This window comes from Hyperolius riggenbachi, chromosome 2 (genome assembly GCF_040937935.1).
Source record: "Hyperolius riggenbachi isolate aHypRig1 chromosome 2, aHypRig1.pri, whole genome shotgun sequence".
NCBI classification, from domain to species: domain Eukaryota; kingdom Metazoa; phylum Chordata; class Amphibia; order Anura; family Hyperoliidae; genus Hyperolius; species Hyperolius riggenbachi.
The window spans coordinates 410247594-410262763 of record NC_090647.1 but is presented as its reverse complement, the minus strand read 5'-3'; the positions used below and the strand labels follow the sequence as shown (position 1 = coordinate 410262763).

General features: G+C 41.9%; 1 protein-coding gene and 1 long non-coding RNA gene across 3 annotated transcripts in view; one reads left to right on the top strand and one right to left on the bottom strand.

Annotated features, from left to right (window-relative positions):
- Nucleotides 1–15170, bottom strand: part of LOC137544518 (uncharacterized) — a 54798-nt gene that overhangs the window by 7127 nt on the left and 32501 nt on the right. The gene's annotated exons all lie outside the window — the stretch shown is intronic.
- LOC137544516 (amine oxidase [flavin-containing] B-like) overlaps nucleotides 1–15170 on the top strand; it is a 203855-nt gene that overhangs the window by 182108 nt on the left and 6577 nt on the right. Inside the window, exon 14 of one of the 2 annotated variants that reach the window (XM_068265603.1) lies at nucleotides 9034–9115. The exons of the other annotated variant lie outside the window; for it this stretch is intronic. Within the exon in view, the coding sequence (XP_068121704.1) occupies nucleotides 9034–9057 (24 nt within the window). The 3' untranslated portion in view covers nucleotides 9058–9115. Of the gene's footprint in view, nucleotides 1–9033; nucleotides 9116–15170 lie in introns of those variants that run through there. 2 annotated transcript variants of the gene reach the window in all.

The window sequence follows — 15170 nt, the reverse complement described above, 5'->3', positions numbered from 1 at the left end:
ATATGTTCGTTTATGTTAGTCCGTCCCTGTAAAAAGGGATTTTCGTTTCGTTTCTTTGCAGCCTTCGATCATTAGAAAAACGAAACCATCAGAATCGAAAAAAAACCCGAAATCGTGGGTGGTGATATTAACCGTACGTTCGATTATTTCGGGAATGAAAAGGACAAAAGGCACAATCGAAACGAAGGCTAAAACGAAGGCAAAAACGAAACGTGTATTCCCAGCATAAGAGTATAAAGGTTGAATATCCACCTAGTTTCAGCTTGAGATATAGCTTTAGTTTTATTACATCCTCTCCAGCTAGGTGTCAATTTAAAGATTCCACAAAATGATAGCAATTTTGCATCACATTGATGCGTTTCACCAAAATGTGAGGAGAGGCTGTGAGCCATAAATCCCTACCCACATTTCTGATGTGTTCCCCCATTCGTTCTTTAAGAGTTCTTGTGGTACGTCCCACATATTGTTGCCCACATGGGCACCATGCCAAATAAACCACATGCTTATCATTGCATGTGATAAATTGAGAGATCTTAAATGTTTTTTTATTACTATGGGATATAATTTCAGTAACCTTTTCTGGTTTACCTTCCCTACATGCTTTACAATTTCTACAGGGGTGAAAGCCAGGTTTTTGCCAATCCAGGGGGACCAGAGTTTTTTTAGGGGGCTGTACGCAGCTTGGTGATATATAGTTTCTTAAATTGGGCGCCCTTCGAAAAATAAATTTAGGTTGGGCCGGTAAAATGGTATTAAGGATAGGATCTGTACCCAGTATTTTCCAATACTTATGTATTATATCCTGAACATGCCTGTATTGATTGTTATATCCCGTTATAAATGTACATTGGTACTGTACTTGCTTATCCCTAGTTCTATTATCATTGGTTAGGAGTGTTGCTCTATCCCTGCTGCGAACATGCTGTATATCCATTTCCAGTTGTTCAGGTGAATACCCCTTCTCCACAAACCTGTGTTTCAGGGTATGAACCTGAGCATCAAATTGTGTTATTTCTGTACAGTTCCTGCGTATACGCAGAAATTGACCTTTGGGTATGCTTTTTTTCCATTGGGGGTGGTGGCAGCTGTTAATTGGTATAAAGCCATTACGATCTGTGGGCTTAAAGTATGTGACCGTCTGTAATTTACCCTGGTGATTAATAAGTTCCAAATCTAGAAATTGTATCCTCTTAGTACTGGAGGTAGCAGTGAGATTTATCCCAAGACTATTGTGATTAATTGTGTCCAAAAACACTAATAGTGATTCCTCTCCCCCCCCCCCCCCCCCAAATGAAAAATAGATCATCTATAAATCTATGCCATAATTTAATGGCTGTATTATTCCTAACAATTTGTTCCTCCCATTTCCCCATAAAAAGATTTGCCACGCTAGGGGCATGACTAGCCCCCATTGCGCAGCCTTTGTGCTGTGTATAATAATCTTGATTGTGCCAAAAATAATTAGATTTAAGTGCGAAATCTAACAGTCTTAGGATATACTCCAACTGCTCCCCCCTAAGATCCTGATCCTGTTCCATAAAGTACTCAACTGCTTCTAATCCTAATTCGTGTTTAATATTTGTGTACAAAGACGACACATCTGCTGTGACCATTATGTCCCCCTCCTGTAGTATATAACCTTCCACAATTTGCAAAAGGTGTTTGGTGTCCTTTAAGACATAGGACAACCTTGCCACCATGGGTTGGAGAAACAGATCTATATATTGTCCTAACCTGTGCGTAACAGACCCTATACCACTAATAATGGGTCGCCCCGGTGGGTCGACCGGATTTTTGTGGATTTTAGGAATCTGATAAATAATAGGTACCCGTGGTGTATCAGGTATAAGAAACCTAAATTCTGTGTCAGTCACCATTACTTTATCCATTCCTTCTTTGAGTATGGTTCTAAGTTCACCCATTAACTTTTGCGTGGGGTTACCTCTTAATTTCGTATATGTATCTTGATCTTGTACCAGCTTATCTAGTTCTTTCCTATACTTTTCTTTGCTCAGCACCACCACCCCTCCCCCTTTGTCAGCTGGTCGTACGACCAGATTTTTCCTTTCCAGCATGTCCCTGGCTATTTTCTGTTCATAACCTCCTTTGTTTTCAGGGATACATTTAATCTCCTCTACTACCAAATTTTTGAATACCTCAATGGCATTATAACTATTATCTCGAGGAAAAAAAGTTGATTTACTTCTAAGTTGGGTATGTTTATACTCTGACGGTGGCGGGGTTCTATTAGTTGTATCTATTAGTTGTATCTATTCTTCCGGCAAAATATTTTTTTAGATGTAACGTTCTTGTGAATTTATTAACATCTATGTATGTAGAAAATTTATCCAATCCCTTTTGGGGTGCATATGTAAGTCCTTTATCCAATAATTGTAATTCGTTTTTCTCCAATTGCACTCCACTAAGATTGTAAATTCCCGCCCCTACATGTTTCTCCTTCTCTTTGTTCCTTCCATCCCCCCGTCTACCTCTTCTTGTCCTCTTTTTCCTGGGTATCTGATATATCCTGTTCCTCCTTCCGGCCACCCCCTCCCTCGTCCCCACTGTCCCCCTCCCCTCCCCGGGGTTCTCTCTAAAAAATGCTCATACTCACCTTGATGTTGTATGGGGTCATATCTGTTGGATATAGGGATATTATATTCATTTCCATAAGATTCTACTGGTCTTTGGCCTCCATAAGCACCTCCCCCTCCCTGGTATTCACCTAGCTGGAGAGGATGTAATAAAACTAAAGCTATATCTCAAGCTGAAACTAGGTGGATATTCAACCTTGATACTCTTACACCTAGAGGGCTTAATATAGATGAGGATATAGTATGCTTTTTAGGGGATTGAAATTTATAGCAGTACCATGTTTATATAGCCTAATCCTATTGATATGTTTTAGTATGTAAATGTAATTATAAATTTTTTGGTTGATTTTTAATTTATATGTAAACGGACATCTTCCCCTTTAATTGGGCTGCGGGATTAAAAAACTTTTCCTCCCCAATAGTGTCATTCTGACACTTGATATTACGCCCCCAATGATCACACTGAGGGGGCGGGTGGATGACAGCGTAGAGGGGGTGGCAGGTACTACCATAGATAGGTGGATAGCGACGCGGAAATCCGGAACCTAAGCGTGGAACGCAGAGATGACACGCAGGGCGGAAGTAACCAGGGCTGTGGAGTCGGAGTCGTGGAGTCGGAGTCGGGCAATTTTGGGTGCCTGGAGTCGGAGTCGGGAAAAAATGCACCGACTCCGACTCCTAATGAATTTGTAACTGTAATTAAAATAGAAAATATGATAAAATATTCTATTTTTCAGATAATAGTCATTAAAAATAATGTATATATACAGTATATACACAGTAATAGCTGTGCTTAGTCCACAAAAATGAAATAAACCAATCAAAATGAGTTACTTGTGCTGCTTCAATAAAGCAGTCCCCATATTTTTACGGTCAGATATACATATCTGATTGTGACTGTATATATGATGTGTACACAGGAATCTCTTATATATACTAAATAACATCTATGCTGTAAGAATAAAGCCTGATGTGTAGCTGTGTCACTAATAGAGATGGTCAATGAGATGGAAATAATTCTGCACTGATGCTGATTTATGCAAATGTATGCACTCCCTTTGCTGATGAAATCAAATAATTTGATATGTTGTTAAAATTTGGTTTGGTGACAACAAATTAAAGGGTACCTGAGACGGATGAAAAGTAAAGTTTTTTTATACATACCTGGGGCTTCCTCCAGCCCCCTTCAGGCTAATCAGTCCCTCGCTGTCCTCCACCACCCGGATCTTCTGATATGAGTCCTGGTAATTCAGCCAGTCAGCGCTGTCCGGCCGCATGCCGCTCCCACAGCCAGGAACATTCTGCACCTGCGCAATAGTGCTGCACAGGTGTAGTATGCTCCTGGTGGCGGAGTGTGTGCATGCGCACTACGCCCGACTGGCTCAAGTACCTGGACTCATAGCAGAAGATCCAGGTGGTGGAGGAGGACAACGAGGGACTGATTATCCTGAAGGCGGCTGGAGGAAGCCCCAGGTATGTATAAAACTTTAATTTCATCTGTCTCAGGTTTACTTTGTTACACAGTAGTACTATACTCTACATATGCACTCCCCACAGAGCTGCAGGGAATCCACTGAGAATGCTGTGCACATTGAACACAGAGGTGTTGTCTGTCACACATAAACCTTGTTCAGATTGTGCATGAAGAATGTGTAATAGAGGAAGAATCTCCTCATTCCCCTGCAGAGTACCTGCACATCATTCGTACATGTACCCACACTTACATTGCCTAGGGCCTGATAGATGTTCTTTGTTCCGGTTTGTACCTTTTACAAGTACTCTTACCAAGGACTAGTTTTAGTCTAAAGGGAATAAATATAGTAGTCTACATATCCTTCTCACTTCAGTTGTCTTGTAAAATTCCTAAGCGTTGGCAGTTAAGAGACGAATTTCACGTTACATACTTTTAATCAACATAATTGTAATATGCAAATTAGAGGAGTCGGAGTCGAGGAGTCGGAGTCGGTGGAATCCTAAACTGAGGAGACGGAGTCGGAGTCGGTGGATTTTTGGACCGACTCCACAGACCTGGAAGTAACCGCAGCTGGAAGTTGGTGACGCGGGAAGGGAGGGAGGGACGTTTGGACGTATTTAAACCTCTCACAAACGTGCCAAGCCCCTGATCCTGATGAGTCCTTGTGACGAAACATGTCGGGCGGGGCTTAGGCACAGAAGTGAGAGATACACGTGACACGGAAGGTGCGGGTGTACGGAACGGCGTTCCCGAACAGGAGAGAGGACCTAGCGCGCACGGATCCTTATTCTCCACACGGAAGGGGACACAACACGGCAGCCGGAGCCCAACCTAACGGGGGAGAGCCCGTCCTAAAACTCTGTGTTTTTATACAAGTCTTCACATTGTAAGTGCGATAATTTTATTGATTTTAATAAATATATACAGTATTACACTATATGGAGTTTTTCCTTTGAGGAATATCTGATATACACGGAGGCAGCATAATATACCCTTGGTTCAAGAGGACTACCCAGAGGAGGTGGGGGACGGCCCTAAGTGTCCCAAGGCGTGTCTAGACCTAGTGTAGGTCCTACCATCTGGTGAGTCTGGTCCTTAGCGGTGTGGTGGTGGTGATATTTATGAAGATACCACAGACAGCAGATTGTCATCATATGCTAGGAAACTAATCAGAACGGGACTTGTGCTGTAACTCCTTGTATATATACAGAGACTTGAGGCTGTTGATAGCGCTACCTTCTTTCATACATTATTTATTCATTACAGAAGGAGTGGCTCCAAACTCAATAGGGAATATTGTGTTTCTTTTAGTGTAAATTCTAGCAATGTTGGAGTAGCGCCATCTCTATCTTTTTTAGATTGTTATTTGTTATAGAGATTGGTGCACCCATTCATTTGTAGCTTTTATTGGAACTATTACATTGGTAATTTTAAAAGGACATAGTCATTACCAATTTCTTATGTGATTTAAAATGGATAGTAATAATGTGGATGTTTTTGAACATAGAGCACGTAGATTAATTAATTTGGATGAGGTATTTATGATACATGGAGAAAATGGCAATAGTATGGATTCAGATTTTAAAAAATTACAGGGAATTATGATTAAAGAACAACAAACTTGGTGGGATGTGGCAACCCTGACAAAATATGATAAAGAGGGTATTATACCAAAAAGATTAAGGTGGGATCTTATGGCCAATGATGGTGAGGATGATGATGAAAATGATCAAGAATGGGAGGAATATTTTGATAAATGTGGACAGGGATTAGTTAAACTGTTGATAAAAAGGAAAAATAGGAGACTAGATAGATTGGGGGGGGGGGGATAGAAACCGTCAAAACCAACCTGTTGCCTTTTAATGTAACTGAGGAATACAAAATTAAGTCACAAAAATTGAGTGAAGCATTGCAAAAAAGTGAAAAAGATATCATGGCAGATAAAAAAAGAAAATTTCAGAGAGATGCTGATGCAACTAGGAAAAAAGAAGCATACAAATGGCAGATTAAGAGGAAGGAGGAAAAGTTGGCTCAGGCCCAGAATCAGGAACAGCAGATAGGAATACAAAAGGCTGGAGAACCCCCAAATATCCCACACAATCGAGGCATAGAAACTATGCCAGCTCCCAATAGAGGTCATGGGAACCAGAGGGGAAATCCACCTAGAGGCAGGCCCCAAAATAATGTACCTAATGGGTATACAGATCAAATGGGAAGATATACACTAAATAGAGGCCCATATAGAGGGGGCTTTGGGGGGCCAATGAGAGGGGAATACCAGGGAGGGGGAGGTGCTTATGGAGGCCAAAGACCAGTAGAATCTTATGGAAATGAATATAATATCCCTATATCCAACAGATATGACCCCATACAACATCAAGGTGAGTATGAGCATTTTTTAGAGAGAACCCCGGGGAGGGGGACAGTGGGGACGAGGGAGGGGGTGGCCGGAAGGGGGAACAGGATATATCAGATACCCAGGAAAAAGAGGACAAGAAGAGGTAGACGGGGGGATGGAAGGAACAAAGAGAAGGAGAAACATGTAGGGGCGGGAATTTACAATCTTAGTGGAGTGCAATTGGAGAAAAACGAATTACAATTATTGGATAAAGGACTTAAATATGCACCCCAAAAGGGATTGGATACATTTTCTACATACATAGATGTTAATAAATTCACAAGAACGTTACATCTAAAAAAATATTTTGCCGGAAGAATAGATACAACTAATAGAACCCCGCCACCGTCAGAGTATAAACATACCCAACTTAGAAGTAAATCAACTTTTTTTCCTCGAGATAATAGTTATAATGCCATTGAGGTATTCAAAAATTTGGTAGTAGAGGAGATTAAATGTATCCCTGAAAACAAAGGAGGTTATGAACAGAAAATAGCCAGGGAAATGCTGGAAAGGAAAAATCTGGTCGTACGACCAGCTGACAAAGGGGGAGGGGTGGTGGTGCTGAGCAAAGAAAAGTATAGGAAAGAACTAGATAAGCTGGTACAAGATCAAGATACATATACGAAATTAAGAGGTAACCCCACACAAAAGTTAATGGGTGAACTTAGAACCATACTCAAAGAAGGAATGGATAAAGGGATGGTGACTGACACAGAATTTAGGTTTCTTATACCTGATACACCACGGGTACCTATTATTTATCAGATTCCTAAAATCCACAAAAATCCGGTCGACCCACCGGGACGACCCATTATTAGTGGTATAGGGTCTGTTACGCACAGGTTAGGACAATATATAGATCTGTTTCTCCAACCCATGGTGGCAAGGTTGCCCTATGTCTTAAAGGACACCAAACACCTTTTGCAAATTGTGGAAGGTTATATACTACAGGAGGGGGACATAATGGTCACAGCAGATGTGTCGTCTTTGTACACAAATATTAAACACGAATTAGGATTAGAAGCAGTTGAGTACTTTATGGAACAGGATCAGGATCTTAGGGGGGAGCAGGGGGAGTATATCCTAAGACTGTTAGATTTCGCACTTACATCTAATTATTTTTGGCACAATCAAGATTATTATACACAGCACAAAGGCTGCGCAATGGGGGCTAGTCATGCCCCTAGCGTGGCAAATCTTTTTATGGGGAAATGGGAGAAACAAATTGTTAGGAATAATACAGCCATTAAATTATGGCATAGATTTATAGATGATCTATTTTTCATTTGGGGGGGGGGGGGGGGGGAGAGGAATCACTATTAGTGTTTTTGGACACAATTAATCACAATAGTCTTGGGATAAATCTCACTGCTACCTCCAGTACTAAGAGGATACAATTTCTAGATTTGGAACTTATTAATCACCAGGGTAAATTACAGACGGTCACATACTTTAAGCCCACAGATCGTAATGGCTTTATACCAATTAACAGCTGCCACCACCCCCAATGGAAAAAAAGCATACCCAAAGGTCAATTTCTGCGTATACGCAGGAACTGTACAGAAATAACACAATTTGATGCTCAGGTTCATACCCTGAAACACAGGTTTGTGGAGAAGGGGTATTCACCTGAACAACTGGAAATGGATATACAGCATGTTCGCAGCAGGGATAGAGCAACACTCCTAACCAATGATAATAGAACTAGGGATAAGCAAGTACAGTACCAATGTGCATTTATAACGGGATATAGCAATCAATACAGGCATGTTCAGGATATAATACATAAGTATTGGAAAATACTGGGTACAGATCCTATCCTTAATACCATTTTACCGGCCCAACCTAAATTTATTTTTCGAAGGGCGCCCAATTTAAGAAACTATATATCACCAAGCTGCGTACAGCCCCCTAAAAAAACTCTGGTCCCCCTGGATTGGCAAAAACCTGGCTTTCACCCCTGTAGAAATTGTAAAGCATGTAGGGAAGGTAAACCAGAAAAGGTTACTGAAATTATATCCCATAGTAATAAAAAAACATTTAAGATCTCTCAATTTATCACATGCAATGATAAGCATGTGGTTTATTTGGCATGGTGCCCATGTGGGCAACAATATGTGGGACGTACCACAAGAACTCTTAAAGAACGAATGGGGGAACACATCAGAAATGTGGGTAGGGATTTATGGCTCACAGCCTCTCCTCACATTTTGGTGAAACGCATCAATGTGATGCAAAATTGCTATCATTTTGTGGAATCTTTAAATTGACACCTAGCTGGAGAGGATGTAATAAAACTAAAGCTATATCTCAAGCTGAAACTAGGTGGATATTCAACCTTGATACTCTTACACCTAGAGGGCTTAATATAGATGAGGATATAGTATGCTTTTTAGGGGATTGAAATTTATAGCAGTACCATGTTTATATAGCCTAATCCTATTGATATGTTTTAGTATGTAAATGTAATTATACATTTTTTGGTTGATTTTTTATTTATATGTAAACGGACATCTTCCCCTTTAATTGGGCTGCGGGATTAAAAAACGTTTCCTCCCCAATAGTGTCATTCTGAATCCGGAAACTAAGCGTGGAACGCAGAGATGACACGCAGGGCGGAAGTAACCGCAGCTGGAAGTTGGTGACGCGGGAAGGGAGGGAGGGACGTTTGGACGTATTTAAACCTCTCACAAATGTGCCAAGCCCCTGCTCCTGATGAGTCCTTGTGACGAAACATGTCGGGCGGGGCTTAGGCACGGAAGTGAGAGATACACGTGACACGGAAGGTGCGGGTGTACGGAACGGCGTTCCCGAACAGGAGAGAGGACCTAGCGCGCACAGATCCTTATTCTCCACACGGAAGGGGACACAACACGGCAGCCGGAGCCCAACCTAACGGGGGAGAGCCCGTCCTAAAACTCTGTGTTTTTATACAAGTCTTCACATTGTAAGTGCGATAATTTTATTGATTTTAATAAATATATACAGTATTACACTATATGGAGTTTTTCCTTTGAGGAATATCTGATATACACGGAGGCAGCATAGTATACCCTTGGTTCAAGAGGACTACCCAGAGGAGGTAGGGGACGGCCCTAAGTGTCCCAAGGCGTGTCTAGACCTAGTGTAGGTCCTACCATCTGGTGAGTCTGGTCCTTAGCGGTGTGGTGGTGGTGATATTTATGAAGATACCACAGACAGCAGATTGTCATCATATGCTAGGAAACTAATCAGAACGGGACTTGTGCTGTAACTCCTTGTATATATACAGAGACTTGAGGCTGTTGATAGCGCTACCTTCTTTCATACATTAAAGAGAATCTGTATTGTTAAAATCGCACAAAAGTAAACATACCAGTGCGTTAGGGGACATCTCCTATTACCCTCTGTCACAATTTAGCCGCTCCTCGCCGCATTAAAAGTGGTTAAAAACAGTTTTAAAAAGTTTGTTTATAATCAAACAAAATGGCCACCAAAACAGGAAGTAGGTTGATGTACAGTATGTCCACACATAGAAAATACATTCATACACAAGCAGGCTGTATACACCCTTCCTTTTGAATCTCAAGAGATCATTTGTGTGTTTATTTCCCCCTGCAGCTATCTTCCACTGAAGTGTCAGGCTGTTTCTTTCTGCAGAGTGCAGACAGCTCTGCCTGTATGTAATTCCTCAGTATGTGAAAGCCCAGCCAGCTCAGAGGAGGATTTATCCAGCTTGTAAAAGATAAGAGAGAAGCTGCCCTAATCTAAATTATACACAGGCAGTGTGCAGAGAGGGGCCTGGAGGGGGGAGATGCATCACAGAACCACAACACTGAAGAACTTGGCAGCCTTCCAGACACAGGCTGACAAGTCTGACAAGAGAGAGATAAGTTGATTTATTACAGAGATGGTGATAGTAGAACGAGCTGCAGTAAGCCAGAACACATTAGAATAGCTTTTGGAACTTGTAGGATGATAAAAAACAGGATGCAATTTTTGTTACGGAGTCTCCTTAAAGTGCAAGTATTATGGAAAAGCAGAATATTGCTTAAATCATACATTTTACTTAATTTCCTTTACATTTCTGTGATATCAGGTATGTGGGTAAATCTCTGTGTTCTAAATATTATTATGCAAAATAAAAACAGTTATCTATAAGCTAATCTATAACCTCTAATAGAGCTTAGATTCATGCTGATTCAAAAATAAACTTTCTTATTCAAATGACAGCCATGGTTTTACTTTTAATTTTACTCTCCACTCTCAGTAAATTAATTTTTGCAAGTTTAGTCTTTAGTCCGAGGTGAAAAACTAACTATAACAAGTAACTTGTCTTTATATCTTATCTAAAGTTATCTTGTCTTTATATCTTATCTAAAGCAAGCAGCTTAACAGTATATCATTATTTATTCCTGTGATAGGAGGGCAGCTATGTTCTGTTTGTAATCATTACATAGGTAAGCTGGTCTGCATTTCCACACCTCAGGCTGTGAAAACTCCACTCCCCTCTCCTCTTTCCTCCCTTTCCTCCGAAATCCTGTACATGCTCAGTGTGTGCTGGGGTTGTCCATTGTGGAAAGAAGCAGTTTATTGGAACACAACTTGTGGAAGAAGAATCATACCTGCAAATACAACTGATCCTGTTTACCAAACCTACTTTCATTTATAAAACCACCATTTTTTTATTCAAACCAGATAATAGTATTACCTCTGCAGGGACATAATGATTTTGATTAACACCAGACTTCATATCAGCGCGACTGAGCTCCCAAAATGACTGACAGCACTGGTCCCCTTAGCGCAAGTGTCACCACATATTATGCAATAACAGCAGACATATCAGCGCTGCTGACCTCTATAAATGACTGACAACAGTATGCCTCTTAGTACAAATGTCACCATGTAATATGCAATAACATCAGACCTCATATCAGTACGGCTGACCCCCTAAATGACTGACATCATTATGCCCCTCAGTGTGAATGTCCCCACATAGTGACCTCAATTCACTAAAATGTATTAAACACTTTATCAAACATTTGATAATTTACCTCATGGGTAAAATCTAATTTTGAATTCACTAAGGTGTTGTATATTTATTGATAAAACATTCAACAAATATATAACACCTTAGTGAATTCAAAATAAGATTTTACCCATGTGGTAAATTATCAAACGTTTGATAAAGTGTTTGAGAAAGCTTAGTGAATTGAGGCCATTATGTGATAAAATCAGACCTCATTTTAGAACGGCTGACCCCCTAATTGACTGACAGCAGTGGGCCCCTCAGCATACTATGTAATAAAATCAGACCTCATTTTAGGCGGCTGACCCCCTAATTGACTGACATCAGTGGACCCCTCAGCGTACTATGTAATAAAATCAGACCTCATTTCACGGCCTCCGCCTCCCCCCCCCCCTCCCCCCCGTTTTCTCTCACCTAGCAGACCATGGTCCTGGGCTGCCCGTCCACGATCCTTTTCTTCTGATCCTCCACTTGTTCTCCTCCGCTGCCAGCTTCTTCTCCACTGCTGCCCGGTCCTTTGCCATCCTCTGTCCGCGCTCCACTGATTTTCCCGCTGCCTGTCACTGATCCGGATGACGTCAGGAGACAAGTGCTGAACTCACACAAGCATTGCGTGAGTTCAGCAGCTCCTGGCTGGGAACGCTCACTCCTCCTCCGTCATTGAAAGCCTCCTCCTGCACAGACGGAATTCCCAAGACTTCATGCAACATGGGACTCTAAACGCCGAGGTGCTAGGGGAGAGGGGGTGTGGCTTCATAATTTATATGGCTACAAGTATTAAAAAGATAAAAATAAAACATTTTGGGGTGGAAGATTGCACTAAAACCCATATATATATATAAAGTGGATCCCCTCGGATCCACTTTAAGCTTTTAGAGAGATTTACAGATGAATTCTCCCTCTCTTTGTCAAAAAGAATAATTACATACAAAGGTGCTGAAATTAGGGTTAAGATGGGTGCGATTTAAAAATGAATTTTTGCGAACCAATTCATCAGTAGGGATGGCAATGTTTAGGAGAACTCATGGAGACACGTGATCAGTTTGATCAACTGATAGATTCATAAGGCTCTGGTTGGCTGGTCATGATCATGCATTAAACCAGGAAGTCATCTTAGTGTAACGATCGGTGAAGCACAGAGAGAATCTGATTACCGGTGATCTGCAGATTCACCGGGAATACAGATATATACCAGATTATAAGTGATCTGCAGTATCACCGATAATCCGATATACCAGCTAACCTCTGTTCACCTGAGTAGAGTGTAGTGTTGGGTGTAACAGTAAAACTTTGAGGACTAAGCCTCAGCGCAGTAAGGAGTACTGCACCGATTCCTTCCGAAGACCTGGACTCTCCAAGACGGGAGGAGTCAGGCTGAGGGTAGGAAGGATTGTCTGACAGTAACACTCTGAAGGAAGTGTCACTAACTGAACGGGGAACCGCCTCTAACAGTAAGGTCGGTTCTCGAGGTCGGACAAGCCAGGTCGTACACACACGGACAGATAAAGTACAGTATCAGGAGGCAAAGGTGGAGTCGAGGTACAGGCAGGGTTCGGCAACAGAGTATCAGAAATATCAAGGTACAAGATCAGAGTTCAGGAGGATAGTCAGGCAGGCAAAAGTCATAACAGATAATCACAATCAAACTAGTACTTTAGCTATCAACTGAATCTAGCTAAGTGTAGGATTACAGCTCCAGCTGGTCCCAGCACACTTGCGGATCTGACTACGGATCTGGGTGCTCCCACGTATGTGATCGCAACGCCAGACAATCAGCAACTGAACAGCCTGCAGTATATATACACAGGCACCTCTCCAGCACCTCCCTAAGTGCTGGACCAATGAGAAGTGGAACCAGAGTCAGCTGACCAGCCTGGTCAGCTGACTACCTCTGGCTTCCACAAAAAGCCTGCCTGAGTGCGCGCGCGTCACTCTAACTCCAGAGGGACTACGTGTCCCAGCCACACCAGCCCCGCTCTGCGGTGCCTCCGCAGCGGGGGCATGCGCGCTAACCGCCGCGTCCAACACGGCGGTTTCTCCGCGCTCTGCTGAGACCTGCCCGGGGACAGCCGCCTCATACTGAGAGGAGGCGGCTGCCTCTCCGTGTGCAGCGTCACTGTGTGCGGAAAGAGCCGCCTGCCGCTGGCTTATGGCGGCGGCTCTTCCACGCTTTCTCACACTTAGCAAATCAGAACATTACAAATCTATCAGCTGATGAAACTGATTGCATGCTTCTCCATGAGTTCTCCTAAGCCTTGCCATCTCTACTTATCAAGATCCCATATTTCATTAAATTAAAAAATCCCTTCCTTTCCCAACAAACCCTACATATTCAATAAATTGCCAATGATTGCTCTGTGGACATACCTCACAAGTCTGATCCCCCTTGTCTTCTAGGTGGACCATTGTATCATCATTGTGGCCTAAACACCTGCAGTGCCTTGTAGGAAGAGGATTTTGCATATGCTGATATTCACCTGCCCTCCCAATGTTCCCTATGGGACAGGTGTGGTTACAAGTAGCACTTTCCTGCACTGGTATTCTTTAAAGAGACACTGAAGTGAAAAAAAAAATGATGATATTATGATTTGTATGTGTAGTACAGCTAAGAAATAAAACATTAAGATCAGATACATCAGTCTAATAGTTTCCAGTACAGGAAGAGTTAAGAAACTCCAGTTGTTATTTGTATGCAAAAAAGCCATTAAGCTCTACGACTTTCAAAGTCGTGGAGAGGGCTGTCTTCTGACTCTTATTATCTCAACTGTTAGTGAACAATTTTCTTTTTCTCTGCCAGAGGAGAGGTCATTAGTTCATAGACTGCTCTGAAAGAATCATTTTGAATGCTGAGTGTTGTGTAATCTGCACATATTAAAGAATGATGCAATGTTAGAAAAAACACTATATACCTGAAAATAAAAATATGAGATTTTCTTTGCTGCTAATCTTCTAGTAATTATTTATAGTACACAACCAATTCATTATATCATATTTTTTTTTCGCTTCAGTGTCTCTTTAACTTGGCAATGGACATAGCCATTTTGTTGGATTTTGTGGGATGTGCCATGGCAATATGCGGTGTAGTGCAGGGAGTTGTGAGAAATGGTGAATCCACCCCACTCAACCCCACCCCCTACATTGTTAATAATATATGGAAAGAAGCATGGCTTGTGAATAGGAGTGGCATATGTAATCTACTGAGCCAGGCTGGTGTGGGGAGTAGAGATGGGCCAAATATCAGATTTTGGGTTTGCGAATTTCTAATCTGAATCTCCGTAAAAGTTTGTGAATCTGGCAAACCGGGCGAGCCCCCATGGACTTCAATGGGCAGGCAAATTCCTAAACCTACAGGGACTGTTTCTGGCCACAAAAGTGATGGAAAATGTTTTTTTCAAGGACTTGGACTGTGGCATGCCGGAGGGGGATCCATGCCAAAAGTTCCAACAAAAATTACATAGTTGACGCAGAGTCTTGCTTAAATCGCTAAAGGGCAGAAATCACAGTACATTCCTACATTTGAGGAATAAAATTCTGCTTTAAAATGTCCAGTGGTAATGTAAAGGTTATGCCCGCTTCACGCTGACAGACCAAACGCCGCATTTACCAACATTAAGCGCTAACAGGTCTGTAAGGCCCTTATGTGTGTGGGAGCTGCATGTGTGCTCAACTGAGGCAGACTGGCTCAGTGTACAG